Here is a 14,420-nt window from a genome sequence, read left to right as displayed (position 1 = left end):
AACACAAACTACATTTTTGGACTGGCACAAATAATTTGTGTGCCTTCTTCTTTGATGCAGCACAGCTGATTGTTCTGTAAATAGATTTAAATGGTTATGTAAAAAACGCCCGAGGCCTTGGCTGCATTTTTAGGTAAATAGTACCAAATAACTTTGTTGTTTGCAAAACTTGTGCATAATTTTTAGAAATGTACAATTTCTATTTGCATTTCAAGTTATGAAAATCATTCGTTAAACATGTTTGTGGGTTTTACAGTAAAAAATAGAACTTTTTCTACTCAGATTTTGAATTTTTTGTCTGAATTTAGATCAACTGTGCTAATATAGTATACCAAAATGAAAAAATAACTCAAATTTCAGATATTTGAGGTTGTGGTGAAAATAATGATACCAAACAAGGCAAAAAAAAAACATATTTTAAAGGTGAAATATAGAGGTAAAATCAAAAGTAGTCAAAAACGGCCAATTATACCCTGGACTCCAGAAGGTTAAAGTATACAACATTTGATATGCCAATGCATCGACCAGTTTTTCAGTAAATTACTATCTTGTATTTTTTTTAAACGGGTAAGATCTTCCCTTTTATTCTAGTTGTTTAAGCACACCGCCTTTCTTTAATTCACCTTTCTGTATAAGCCCAAATTTACACTGTTTATTGGAGCTTAGATAACCAGAACTGATCCTTTTGAGATGAAACCAAAAATGGTAAATGGTCTGTATTTGTATAGCGCTTTACTCAGTCCCTGTGGACCCCAAAGCGCTTTACACAACCAGTCATCCACCCATTCACACACTGGTGATGGCAGCTACATTGTAGCCACAGCCACCCTGGGGCGCACTGACAGAGGCGAGGCTGCCGGGCACCAGTGAAACCAGTCATAAAAGGTTTCAATAAGTAAAGCTGTGAAAGAATCATTAGCAGCACTTGTTTCCTCCTGGAATAATTATGAATTAGGTTTTTGCCGTGATAGAGCAGCCAGAGTCTAATAACAGGCTAAGTGGGGTACAAGAAATGAAGGTTTCATATTAGCACAAAAAAAAGAAAAATGTTGGCTCACCTGGGCTGATAATAGATTGTATTATTTAAAGTGACAAGATATGAAAAAACCCATTGTATCGCATTATTTTCACAGAATCACATAGTTTGCTTTACAAGCAATACTAGTAATACTTCATAGAAATGTCCTGAACAAACAAACATTATTTTGACATGTTTCTCTTTGGAAGATTAGGTGAAGTACAGGTTTTTTTGTTATATTTTCTTTTTTTTTCATGTTGCGAGATGACTGCTGATGGGATGTGTAATCTTTGGCATTATACATTCAATTAGAAACATTTCGGGGATCATGTTTCTGTATCTTTTCTCTAGAATTGTAAACAGGATCTGTTGTAATTGTTTATCCAGTTCCAACTCCATGTTCTTTAACTATACTAAAATGTAAATAAAGCCTTTTTAATCTCCTACTAGGCCTCGGTGCAGCCCTGCAGCTCTTTCTTTGTCATGTTGGCACGTTTTCACCGTTTTTACTCAGTGACTCTTATCAGTTGCTGACTGACTTAGTGACACTAGTCTAAATCACGAGGTAGGCAGTTTGACTAATGGGTTAGCCTGTCAGGGTTACAACACGACTGTTCGGCTTCAAGTCTCCAATGACAAAGACGCTCTTGGGCATATTTGACATTCATCATGTTCACAGTGTTCATAAGTAGAGCCCAGTGGTTTTATTCTGAATTAAAGTTTCTTAAAAAAATGTAAAAAGCTATTCAGCTGGAATACAATAAGTAGGCAACTGTTTGACCAGAACTCCTGTAAAGTTACTGAATGTTATACTTACGTTACCTTCTTATCCACTGCCGAACACGACTGCTCAATTTAAATTGTGTACGCAGAGTTTGGACAGTGAAAGGAACTTTCCCAAACTGTGAGCTACAACATGGCATCAAGTGACAGGTTGTAGATTAGACATCAAGGACCGAAAGTCCTCAGAGGTCGACTCTTACTTAATGGACCTACTGTAACATCAGTCATTTCATTTTATTGGTCACCTCACACAGCATTAATGGCTGGCTAACAGGGTCATGGAAAACACAAGAGTTACAGTGCAGTTACAGACATCCAGCTGCTCCGACTCATTATGTATATTGTAAAAGTTATCGGACTCAAGTAAGCTCAAAACTCCCACTTGATGGTCTTTTAATAGACGCACATTAGATTATCTTTTGTGCTCTCTATTGCCAAATTAACTCCATGCACCTTCCATGTTTAAGCCCCTTTTCCATTAGTACCCACTCAGATCGATTCAGCATGGTGCGCCACGGTCTTCAGGGTTTTCCATCTGTCCAGGGTCATAGTATCTGCTACCTCGCTCGGGGCTCCAAGCGATCCAAGCTGCTACTAACTGTGACGTCATCAGACTGCATGCCGGTCGGTAGCGTCACTCGATGAGTCTTGAGAGCGTCTTGTTCACTAAAATTTAAACTACCGTCTTTGAAACCTGGACACGAGGAAAATGGCTCCAAAAAAAACGCCGTGTTCCCCCGAGTCTGAAGAAAAGCCACAAAGTCCTTAAAGTTCACCTTTTTTGTAGGGTTCATGTCGCGGGACATTCATACGCGTTGCTATGACGACAGCAACGCAGTTAGGTTGTACCGGATTGTAACGGAAAACAAGTCAATCAGAGTAGAGTCGTGGCGAGTCCTTCCAAGGAGGTACTAGTGGAAAAGATTTACTGTCTTAACCTCATGCACCTGTTCATGAAGTCAGTGACGGTGTCAGTGTTGCATATGTTATAGATGTATATACGTTACACATTTATGATAAACTGTCGCTGTGTGTGCTCCAGTTAATGGGTTTATGGGTTTAACTGGTGTTTTAAACGCATCTTTGTCTGACCCTTATCAACGGGTCCAAACACTCCCAAAGGGGCAAAGTCCTGCAATGTCCCCACCACATGCAGGCACAGACTGCACTAATGTACTCTACCTGAATGTAGCATCCCCATATCAGTTTAAATAAAATACATTTTTAAATGCATACATCATAAAATATAGCAGTTGGGTAATACTTTGAAATCGACCAGAGTTATTGGTCCAGCAGGTTACTCAGAGTTGACATCAGATACTGAATAAATCAGTTTGTCTTTCATAGCTCTGACTCGATTTTCCATCTTTGGTAGATGCAACACGCCTCATTGGAAAATGTCTGATTTTAGTTGCACATCAAATGTCTCTTTAAAATCCACTAATACAATCATTCCTTCTAATTCCACTGCTGTTAATGCCACAGTATGATTAAGCCTGTCCATCCAATCATCCAGTCTCTTCCATTTATCCTTGTCAGGGTTAGTTAAGCTATCCCACTAACTGCATGTCTTTGGACTGTGGACTGAACCCACGCTAACACAGGGAGAACATGCTAACTCCACACAGACAGACCCCACCAGGTGGCGAAGTCGAACTTAGGACCTTCTTCCTATGAGGCAAGCGCACCACATGCGGCCCTGATTAATACTACCCATCAGTAGTTAGCAGTGTTAATGTCGAGTCCATCTGTTTAGGGTGTAATGGGAGCTTTGTGCGCCTTGAGGCAGCTGTTGTTGTGATTTAGTACTTTATATAAATAAAATTGAAAGATTTATCTGAAATTGTTGCGTTGGTCTCTATAACATTGTTAACGTGCTGCTCTAGGGCAATAGTAAAAAACTGGCCAAACACATTAGCTGTGTCTTATGGAGAAACATCAGGAAAAATAAATGCATTGCTCATCCTGTTGGGGGGGGGGGGCACTGTGACTCCCTGTGGAATAAGGTTGGTGAAGGGCTTAAAATGGAGTGTGGTGGTGTTTTTAGATTAAAACACAAAATGTAACTACATGTTGGAAATCTCTTTGCTTTCTTGTAGAATTGTGTTTCATTTATTTTATTTTTTCTGTTGAAATCACAACAGCATAGTTGGCGAGTTTCAATAACACTCCTGGCAACGGCAGCATTTCTCAACACCCATATAGGTCAGGGTTTGGGTCGGGCTTTTTTAGAATGAAAAATCTTTCAACAAAGAAAACTAAAACTAAGATGAGCTTTATCTGAAAAGATTGCATCTTCGAGTTCTTAGCATGTGGCCAAAAAAGACAAACCTAACCTGCTTAGCTTTGTTGGGTTTGGATTTTTTTAAATATATTTATATTATATTGAGCAAGAGATTTGATCAAACAATGATGTTTTAGCCGAACAGCCAACCGTGGTTCGTTTACAGTAGGGTGTTTTCAAATCCCGATCAAATGATGTCAAAGAAGTTCTTCTTGGATTTAAGATTTATTAAATATTGTAATAAGTCAGTGCCTTCTCTACCATTATTAAATCCTGGAGCGTTTCCGCAGGTCCCTCCTCCCTGCAGCTGTCAGACTGCTTCCAACAAACACAGATGTTTACATCTGCGCTGTAACTTGCACATGTTATCAACCGATTCACACTATAACCAGGGTTTGCCTCTTATCTGTATTTAATTGAATTTTATTTAATTACGGTACAGGAGTCTGTGGTAACCACTGTCCTTGATGTAAATATGTAAACATTGTGTATGTTTCTGTTCTGTGTCCTGTTTGTTTGTACATGTGTCTTTCTTGCAGCTGTTACACCCAAATTTCCCCTTGTGGGACAATTAAAGGATTATTCTATTCTATTCTAAATACTTTGTGCATCAAAGGATCTGTCAGAAATGTTTTCACGAATAAATAAATGTGTTTTCAGATGTGTCCGGTGAAAGCAGTCAAAGTGGAGCCCAGTTCCAGGGTCGCCCCAGTGAGGTCTGGTCCCAGTGGCAGAATCAGCATCACTCCCAGCAGACTGGGGAACAGCACACACACCCCAACCCTAGCCAGACAGAAGTCTTCCAGGTAATGCTGAGGGAGACTGTCCTGCTGCTGGACTGTGTAGTTGGTCAGCCTTCCAGCTGCTGGCTGCTGACCAGTGTACACAGATATGTAATATGTCTGATAAGAGCCGTGTCCTCTGCACACCTCGAACCTCTGACTCTCCATCCCTGTGTGTCTCTGCAGGACATGTTACCCATGGCTGGAGATCCCACCCAGGGAACAGCCAACTATAACATCGAGGACTTTGCTGATCTTGGGATGTTCCCACCCTTCTCTGAGTAATATCCGCCTTTCTCCATCTTGCTCCTGCTCAGAACTGGACTGATGTATGCATTTATCTCATGTTCTGTCTCGTTTTTCTGTATAGCTAAATCACCAACACAGCCATGTTAGTCACGATGAATGTCTGGGTGGACATCGTCATTTGCACACATACAAACGTACAGCGCACTGTTGGTTAGGCTCCAGGATCTGCAGTATGTACCAGTGAACATACACATACCTCATCTCTGCAGAGAGGCGCCTCTGTCAGGCGTAAAGAACATTACTGTTTTTGGTTCGCTCTCAAAAAGTGTCTAAAACTGCTTTCTGCAATTAGTGTTAGCAGAAGCAGATTACAGGTACACCTGTCAGAAATGATTGCTACTATATTAGATTTTATACTTCCTATCTTACAGACTTGTGTGTAAATGGTCATTACTGACACAAGCTTTAGCTGCATCCATGTGGAAGACTGTAAAAAGTGGACTGCGATAACACTCGGTTAGCAAAGTCCCAGCACTCTTCTCATTTCCCTTTTTTGTAACCGTAAGTAAGCAAAGCATCAGTCTGATTTTGAGTGCACTGCATACCTGTTGGCTTGTCAGCCACAAGTTATCGGCCAGGACACGTTTTTCTTCCTTTTTTCACTCTTGTGAGGACCATAATTTACTAAATCAGCATCTTGTTGTGCTTGATGTAACTTGAAATTATTAACTGAGAGCAGAATCTCACAGGGGAAGTGTTTATGCTGAATTGACAGATCAAGGGGAATGAAAGCCGTTGTCCCCTCGACGTCCACGCATTCTCACTTTAGTTTGTCATCAGGTGGACACTCCGACTGTTGGTTATTAGGGGAAAAATGCAAGTGTCTGGCATCTTTGCTCTGCCTCTGCGTTTAAGATCCGGAGCCTGTGGTCCTCTTTTATACGGTGTGTAATGGTGACAGAGTTTCTACACCAGCGTAGCAGTAACCTTAACTGGGTCTGTTTGTCTCAGTTCTGTTATAGCTTCCATGTATCACTACTCAACACGACAGAGAAAATGTCTCAGTGCCACACAAATGGCAGAATCACCGGTTGCATAAAGGGTTGACGATGTCCACCTCCATCTGTCTGAAATGGCCTCTTGCACATCATTACCAACTCTGCCAAACAGCAGCAGGAGATGAGACGCTCACCTCCGGTTGATGCTGCAAACGCTCTCTCCATCAACTTTCTTGTATTACCCTATATGTAGTGATGTCGTAATCTCTAGAAAGAAAACTTGATGCGCCCATAGAAGGATTCTCTGTATACATAAAACTAAATTTTTTACAAAAATCTCATTGCAGAAAGTTGCTAAGGCTTGAAGTGCACTTCATGAAGCTAACTGCTAATCACACCAGCCTGCTTTAAAAAGGGAAAAACCGCCATACCGTCCTAGCAAAGCGCAGTATAAACTAGTGTATTCGGTGTTCTTCAGCTCTCGCTACTTGAATTTATTACTTTATAATCTTTTCAACGATTAAGAGACTAAAACTTTGTAGTGGGGGAGCTTTTACATGCTAGATTGTATAATGTCTCAGACTGATGGGAGAACCTTCAAACATCCTTTTGCTAAAGATCTCAAATTGATGGTTTTATTGTTTTTTTTATGTTGTTGTAAATAATGTGATTTTTATGTCGACTTGTGTTACTTTCACACAGTACATTTTTGTGTAGGTTTTAATGATATCGTGTCCAATGTGAGTGCATATTTAACTATTGGTATTTAGTTAGTAGGTTAATTGTACATTGAGTTCTAGATCTGTATAAAATGTGTAAATGTGACCCATAATTTTTGTGTAACAAATTGTGCTTGTGACAATAAATTCTTATTGGTTATGTGGCTTTTGTTAGAGGTTCCGTCTTTCATTACTCAGGAGTCACTTCGCTCCTAACCCTTAACTAAATAATTTTATCATAAAAACTCTTTACAGATTTTCATATACTCTAAAACTGAACTGCAAAAAATAAACATGTCGATCGCCCTTTGAAGATCTCCCTCTGTATTTGTAGGTAGGGCTGGGTTCTGCTTTTTAGCCACATCCTAAATGGGACAATTTACAGTTAGCCTCGGAAATACAGATTAGTCTGGACCAGGGGTCGGCAACCCTGGGCACGCGTGCGAAGGCTTAACTGATGGCACGGCCATAGCTGGACTGGCCATCGGGCATACCGGGCATTTGCTCGGTGGCCCAATGATTTTTTTTATTTGTTTTTTTGTAACGGTATAAACAATGAAAGGCATTGGACTGGCCAGATGCTGGCCGGTGTGTAAAAATAACTAGATGTTTGGTGGTGGCATCGCGGAGCTTCCTCAGATTCAGTAAAATTAACAAGTGGTGGAGGCCAGCAGGTGGATGAGGGAGATCGGAGGCAGGAGGAGGAGAGACCCGAGGCGGCCGCTGGTCCGAGCGTGTCAGGTGAACTGAACTTCAGGTAAGAAGTTATGAGCTGCAGTCCATCTGGGTCAGATATAAACCAAGTTTAGGTGGAGTTTATTTTCATTGTGCTGACTTTTTACAGTCAGTTACAATAACTCGTACTGCTACTAGCTAGCAGGACGGAGTTTCTATACAGCTGTTGCTATGAATTTACTAATAGTAAAATTTATTTTATTCATAAGGTTAGTTATTAGAGTTGCCAACCGTCCCGTATTCAGAGAAATTATTACGCGTTTCGTATTGAGCTGAGAAGAGACGCAGTTTGTCCCGAACTTCAGCTAGAATGGAAAAAGACACAAAGCTGGAGTTATTCTGTCATTACGCTGCACAGCTGCCTCTTCTTCTCTCATTCTCTCCCCCTCCCTCTCTCATGTTTCTACTTCAATCATGAAACTGATCAATGATCAGCTGATCGTCTCTCTTGTTTATTTATCGCCCACTTTGCGCCAGAAAGAGGAAACCAGCGGATGTCGCGCTAAACAACAGCAGCACGTTTAAGCTTGATCAGCTGTTGTTAGAATTTATTTAATATTACTTTCTAGTAACAGCTGATGTTTGCTGGAGCCACAGCTGTAAAGCTGCTGCTCATGATGTCGGTTTGGATATGTGGTGAGAGGGAAACATGAAGATGAAACCAGGAGATGTCCTTACTGAATCATCAGAGCTGAACAGGTGATGGAGAAACAGGTTTACCTTTTAGGTGACATGAATGAGTTGAAGTTATGAACTGTTTCTGAGACACAAATAACACCAGGATCCTTTTCTAAGCAGCTGACAGCTGGTAACTGTGCAGGGGCGGGTCTAGCAAAGTTTTGCCAGGGGGCCAGGTAGGGCATTAACAGGGAGAGGGGGGCACAAAGACATACTTTCTTATTCTCATTTAAAATGTCTCGCTGAATCTGAATCTTACAACCAAAGTTTTTATCTGATGTAAAATGTATAGAAATCACACATATACCAACAAGACTGTACATCACTGTCACAGCAGCATCTGTTTCCATTCAAAGGCTTTATGGCTTTAATACCTGGGGGGCCGGTCTCTAGTCTAAATGCCCGGGCTGATTTTTTGTGCCAATCCAGCCCTGGGCACGACACACAGTGAATTAATCTGAGAAGGATGCCTATTACGCTGTTCCCTGTGCAGCTCTTGGACTTGCTGATCACATAACTACCAACAGAAAAAATGAAAAAGTTCTAAGCCTGACATCAAAACGATGAAGTGGATGAATCAAAGGAGAAATTACAAGCCTGCTTCAACTGCACAGACTGGAGTATTTTTGAAGCTGCACACACTGACCTAAATTAACTCACTGACCGTGAGGTTATGCATCGGTTTTTGTGAGGACCTCTGTGTGAAAACGCATACATTTGAAAGCGGTGCATTCGCGTCGCAGTGTGGACAGCGAAAATGCAAACTTTCCAAAACGATGACACGTTAGTCATATGGTGCAGTCATGTGACCAATCAAACTAAGATAGCGGAGGGCATTATACAGCAGTTGTTTTGTTTGCTCTCAGTTTTGACAGCCCTATTAAAGATTAACATCAGTCTGTATGTGCTCCAGAGAGCTTTTCTTCAAATTCTTTAACTCTCACTGGCTTTTGCAACTTTGTACTTTTGTGTTACTCGCAGCAACAACTCCAGCTCATTGTTGGTCCATTTAAAAAAAACTCGGTGCTTTTCCTCAACATTTGCCGCGACGTTTCAAAGAGTCTGAAAAGTAAATAAACGGCAGACGAAAATGAGGCAGGCCGAATCTTCTTGCGTTTCCCGCATGCGCAGGACTGGAACGGAAGCATGTTCGGCCGTTTCAATGTGGACGCACAACTCTGTGAAAATGACTGAAAACGTTAGTGTGGACGAGGAGCGTTTTCAGTTGAAAACACCGTTTTCAAACCTCTCCGGGCTACTGTGGACGTAGCCTGAGAAGAATCCCTGACTAGTTGATGACCTTAACACCTTCTATTGCAGATTTGAAAGACAACCATTCACACCTCCCTTCTGCTCACCCTCACACATACACAAAATTACTACCTACACTCAAGACCCTTCCGACTTTCATCCTCAGACAATTGGAACATACTTACAGAGCTTGCCTTGGTGAAAAGACCACTGGATTCTGGGTATGATACCATACTGGAAACACCATAACTTGAACCTTCCAATCAGGAAGGTTCAAGTTATGGTATTGATTTCCTTGAGCCTTGTTTTAAGTTGTGCCATGTTTCCTTTCGGGTGCTATCAGTTCTTACCAGACATTGGATGCCTTGGTCTTGAATGGGTTTTCTGACACCTTATCTTTCCATGAAGCCAGATAACACACACCAATTAGTTAAACTTTATTTCTTAAAGACATAAAGACCTGGATGACCTCTAACTTTCTGCTTCTTAATTTGGATTGGCCCTGAAAATCTTAGAAATATGGTATCTAACCAGATGCTTACGACATTACCTTGGCCTCCAGTCATTTTTGACCAGCATATATGTCCTTCAGTGCAGATGTAAAAAAAATACGTGGGACTACTTTTATTTGTGCAATATCTCTAAAATTACAAATGTTCTGTCTCATAGTGAAGCTGGAAACCTAGTTAGTTATCACTTCTAGGCTGGACGACTGTAATTCATTATTATCAAGATGTCCTAAAAACTCCCTGAGAAGCCTTCAGTTAATCTGCAGGATATACTGCAGGAAGAGTCCTGACAGGCCCCTGGCTGTGAAACCAGTTTCTAATTTGGATTCGAGAGACAGACAGCCTCTTTACTTTTAAGATTAGGCTTGAAAGTTGGTGACCCTGAATCCTCTTTTGGTTAAGCTGCAATAGGTCTAGGCTGTTGGGTAGTGATGTGCGGATCGATCCTGAAATATCGATTCCTCTGATACCAGTCATTTATGTTCTAGAATCGATTCTCACATTAAAATATCGATATTTTAGTAATTTAGGGTAAATTTGTAGTTCATCATTAACAGGAACACAGTGGAAAGAAACTATATCATTCGGATTGTCTACATTCAAAGGAACTACTTCCTCTTCCGCCTTTCATAAGGAACTGTGCGAAATACATCTGTATAAATGTCTCGCAGCCCCTTGGCGTGCGCACTCACAACAATGGCTGAGCGTAGTTGGAGTCATGTGCGGACTTGTTTTACCTCCACAAACAGCTGAGACGTGGTTTGCAATACATGTGGCAAAAAAAGTGAGGTGTTGTGAACATACTTGCCAACCTTGAGACCTCAGAATTAGGGAGACATTCAAAAGGGCTGTTTGGGAGGATAAATATATTTTACAGTGTTTATTTATCGGATAAAATACATTAAATCACCGTTATTATTGGTCGGCCCGGAAACAGCGCGGGTGTCCAAATTCAGAGGCTGCTTCCACCTGAGGACCGGCCTTCGTGGTCTAAAGAAAGCCGGGTAGTACGTCACGAGCTCCCTCGGCGGACTGAAACTCTGCCGTCTGCTCCTTGCTATCTAAAATATAACCGGACACTAACACAAACTCTCGACCGTCTCACACTTTGTTTAATCAGTTTTCTGTTTGTCATTTATTCAGCCGTGTGAAAACCCCGGAGGAACCCTCCCGAGGGATTAATAAAGTTAAATTTTATTTAATCTAATCTAATAACTTTAATCTCAGCCAAACCGATTTACTCACGAACAAATAAAACACTGAAAAAGCCAAACAAGAACATTTTTAGGTTATCAAAGTGACTTATATATCCCTTGTATGGTGTTCGGGTCTGTGAGACCCGTTTTCAGCTTTTTCAAAAGAAAAATTAAACAATGAATTATTTTTTCAACCTGAAATTCATTGGCTTTGGCTTATTTTCTGTGAAGAACATAAATCCGGACTAATTTTCAATGACCTCATACTGTACCTCCCCCCACGCATTTACATTACATACAAGGTGTTGGGGTCCACTGGACCCAGGTCTAATAAAAGTGTTGAAAGTGCAGGTCCTGTGTTCCCACACTCTGTCTTCCTCCTTTCTGGTGCTGCTGATAGTGTTTTCTTCCCCTCCTGCTCCGCACAAAGTTGCAACATTGTTGAAAATTCAACTATCAACACGTCTGCTCTGACATTCCCGCACATTTTACCCTCTTTCTTGAGGGATCCAAATTTTCTCATACCCTGTCCCACCTGCAAATTAGGAGCATAATACTATAAATAAGACTTTGCCAGTGTGGTTCTTTATCACAACTGATCAAGATGGCAAAAGATTATCTGCTGCGAGGGCCGTCCAATTGATTTTGAAAAGAGAGAGGAGCTTCGGATGATGATGTTGACAAAGAGGTTTCAGAATATTTCACATTTCTGAAAATTCAGAGTCTGACAGTGACTTTGAAGAAGAGGAGGTTGAGCACCATTTAGTAACAAAACAAAGACGAGTACCCCATCTGCAGCCAGCTCCAGGACCAGAACAAGCCCACCAGACAGCAAGTGAAGAAATATGGATGTCAATAACTGGTGAAATTGAATGGTCTTCTTGCCCAAGAAATGAGCCACCCTGCAGAGCTGTTACTGTGATAAGCCAGGGCCAACACGGCTGATGTGCAGGACATCAAGTCTTCATTTGAGCTTTTCATCCCAGATTCCATCCAGAAAATTATTCTGCATTGCAGTAATCTAGAAGGAAGGTGTGTTTTTGGAGAGAGGTGGAAGGAGATGGACCAAATTCATCTAAGAACCCCAAAGGCCTACTTTGGGGTTTGAAATGAACTGAATAGCGTTTAGAAGATAAAATGCCTGTGTTCTCATGAATATCCCCAATATTTGAATCCGTAACAGGTTCTTATCCATGCAGGAGTTTTCAGGTCCAAAGGGGAATCCACAGAATCCCTGTGGGATGCAGAAACCGGCAAGAACCTATCCGTGCATCAGTGTCTCTGGAAAACTTCCACAAAATTTCCAGGATTATCCGATTTGATAACCGAGACGACAGACCAGCTCGACGGCAGAGAGACAAGCTAGCTGCCATCAGGACAGTGTGGGATAAGTGTGTGCACCGCCTTCCCCTGTTTTACAACCCTGGGCCTAATGTCACCATTGATGAGCAGCTGATCCCCTTTAGTTGTGAAACATATTGCTTCACATGTAAATGTGTTGTCTTTCCACTCACTCCACTTGATTATAACTGATTTATTTTATAACATTTTACATAAAAGAAAAACGAGAAGCACATTAATTCATAAATGTGATCTAACAAAGGTAAAGGGAAAAAAATAATCATGTTTGCCGTTCATATGGTTTGTAATTGGGATGAAGTAAACATCTGTTGAGTAATTTAACATAAAATTGTTTGATAGTGTTAATTTGGAAAGCCAAAACTCTAGCGGGTCCACTAGACCCATGAACACTGGCTGAGTAACAAAAATATGAACACCACACAAGGGATATCATGTTTAACGACCGCGGGGGTTTGAAGACGATGTGTCGGCTCAGATATTTGAAGTTCACACAGCTACATTCTCACCTGAAAATATGTTAAAAGTTTTTTGCGACCCAGAAAGAGAAATAAGAGTGATATTAAAACTAAGTCGCTGCTGCCATTGTTGGAGACTGGAATTGGCTGGGCCGCCGTATGAATTCTGCGATATGGTTTTTCAATTTTGTTGTCCGGGTGGAAAATCGGGAGAAATTCGGGAGAATGGTGGCTCCGGGAGAATTTCGGGAGGGGCACTGAAATTCGGGATTCTCCCGGAAAAATCGGGAGGGTTGGTATGGTTGTGGCAACATCACTAACCTCGTCAAACACCTCAGAGTAACTCATATCACAGAATATGAGGAGCGTATGTTGAGACTGAAGAGGAGGACAGGGACAGGTGCTGCTAGGGTGAGAGTCTCTCACGGAGTCCTTTAGTGCTGCAGGCAGGCAACGTGTTCAAATAGCACAACTTCAGGTTTTTTATTTCTATATGATGAACTCTGCATTATTAAGTGATAAGAACAAGTAATCTGATGTCCTGTAATCATTATGATGCTATAATTTGAGATACAATAAATAAAATCCGTTTTTGTACAAAGTATCGTTATCGTCGATACCACCCTGAATATTACTTGGTATCGGATCGGAAAGGAAATCAGTGGTATCGCACATCACTACTGTTGGGGGCTTCCTATGATGCATTGAGAATTTCTTATTCAGTAGCCTTTCTCACTCACTGTGTCTATACGCCTCTCTGCCTTTAATCATGATTATTTTTCTCTGGCTCTCTTCCACAGCCTGTCTTTTGTCCTGTCTTCCTCCCCTCACCCCAACCATTCACTCTCACCAAAGTGCTTGCTCATTGGGGGCCATATGATTGTTGGGGTTTTCTCTGTTTTCTCTGTATTATTGTAGGCTTTTCACTTTACAACATAAAGCACCTTGAGGCAACTGTTGTGATTTGACACTGTATAAATAAAATTTAATTGAAACTTGAATTGAACTGACTTTTCCTTTCAGTATCATCAGGTTTCTTGACTTCCCTTTGTTTAAAATGCATCTGTGCCCAGGTGACCATCTTTCTTATCAAGCTTAGGATCCACGAAGTAATTATAATCCCCAAAGGGTCTGTAGGGGTCTTATCCTGTCCTGTTTTGGGCCCTCACAGTGATCATCCTGCCTGGAGCAGTTGGTTCATGGCAACCACAAACAGAGTCGCAAATATTCTTCACCCTGATGGTAAAGTTAACTATAGTGAACCTTATCTTTAGTAAATCATTAAGCAACATAATCAGATTAACTGCTTCTGGTGGTACTTAATCCAGTGCAACCTGGATCAACTGGTGGAATGCACTTGGGTAAGTCCTTCAACATGCAGCAGGGACAAACGAGCCCTCG

General features: G+C 41.2%; 1 protein-coding gene across 5 annotated transcripts in view; it reads left to right on the top strand.

Moving 5' to 3' along the window:
- arnt2 (aryl-hydrocarbon receptor nuclear translocator 2) overlaps positions 1 to 6,997 on the top strand; it is a 65,256-nt gene extending 58,259 nt beyond the window's left edge. For all 5 annotated transcript variants that reach the window (XM_086296474.1, XM_086296500.1, XM_086296485.1 and 2 more), the window contains 2 exons: positions 4,746 to 4,891; positions 5,054 to 6,997. In XM_086296474.1, coding sequence (XP_086152600.1) covers positions 4,746 to 4,891; positions 5,054 to 5,152 — 245 coding nt within the window. In that variant the 3' untranslated portion in view covers positions 5,153 to 6,997. The remainder of the gene's footprint in view (positions 1 to 4,745; positions 4,892 to 5,053) is intronic.
- Positions 6,998 to 14,420: the final 7,423 nt, after the last annotated feature.

The sequence above is a fragment of the Aulonocara sp. 'chitande type north' Nkhata Bay genome, linkage group LG1, assembly GCF_057382095.1.
Source record: "Aulonocara sp. 'chitande type north' Nkhata Bay isolate Kocher_YH1m ecotype deep benthic linkage group LG1, A_spYH_male_GT1.1, whole genome shotgun sequence".
Classification (NCBI taxonomy): Eukaryota; Metazoa; Chordata; class Actinopteri; order Cichliformes; family Cichlidae; genus Aulonocara; species Aulonocara sp. 'chitande type north' Nkhata Bay.
This window is presented reverse-complemented; position numbering and strand designations above follow the sequence as displayed.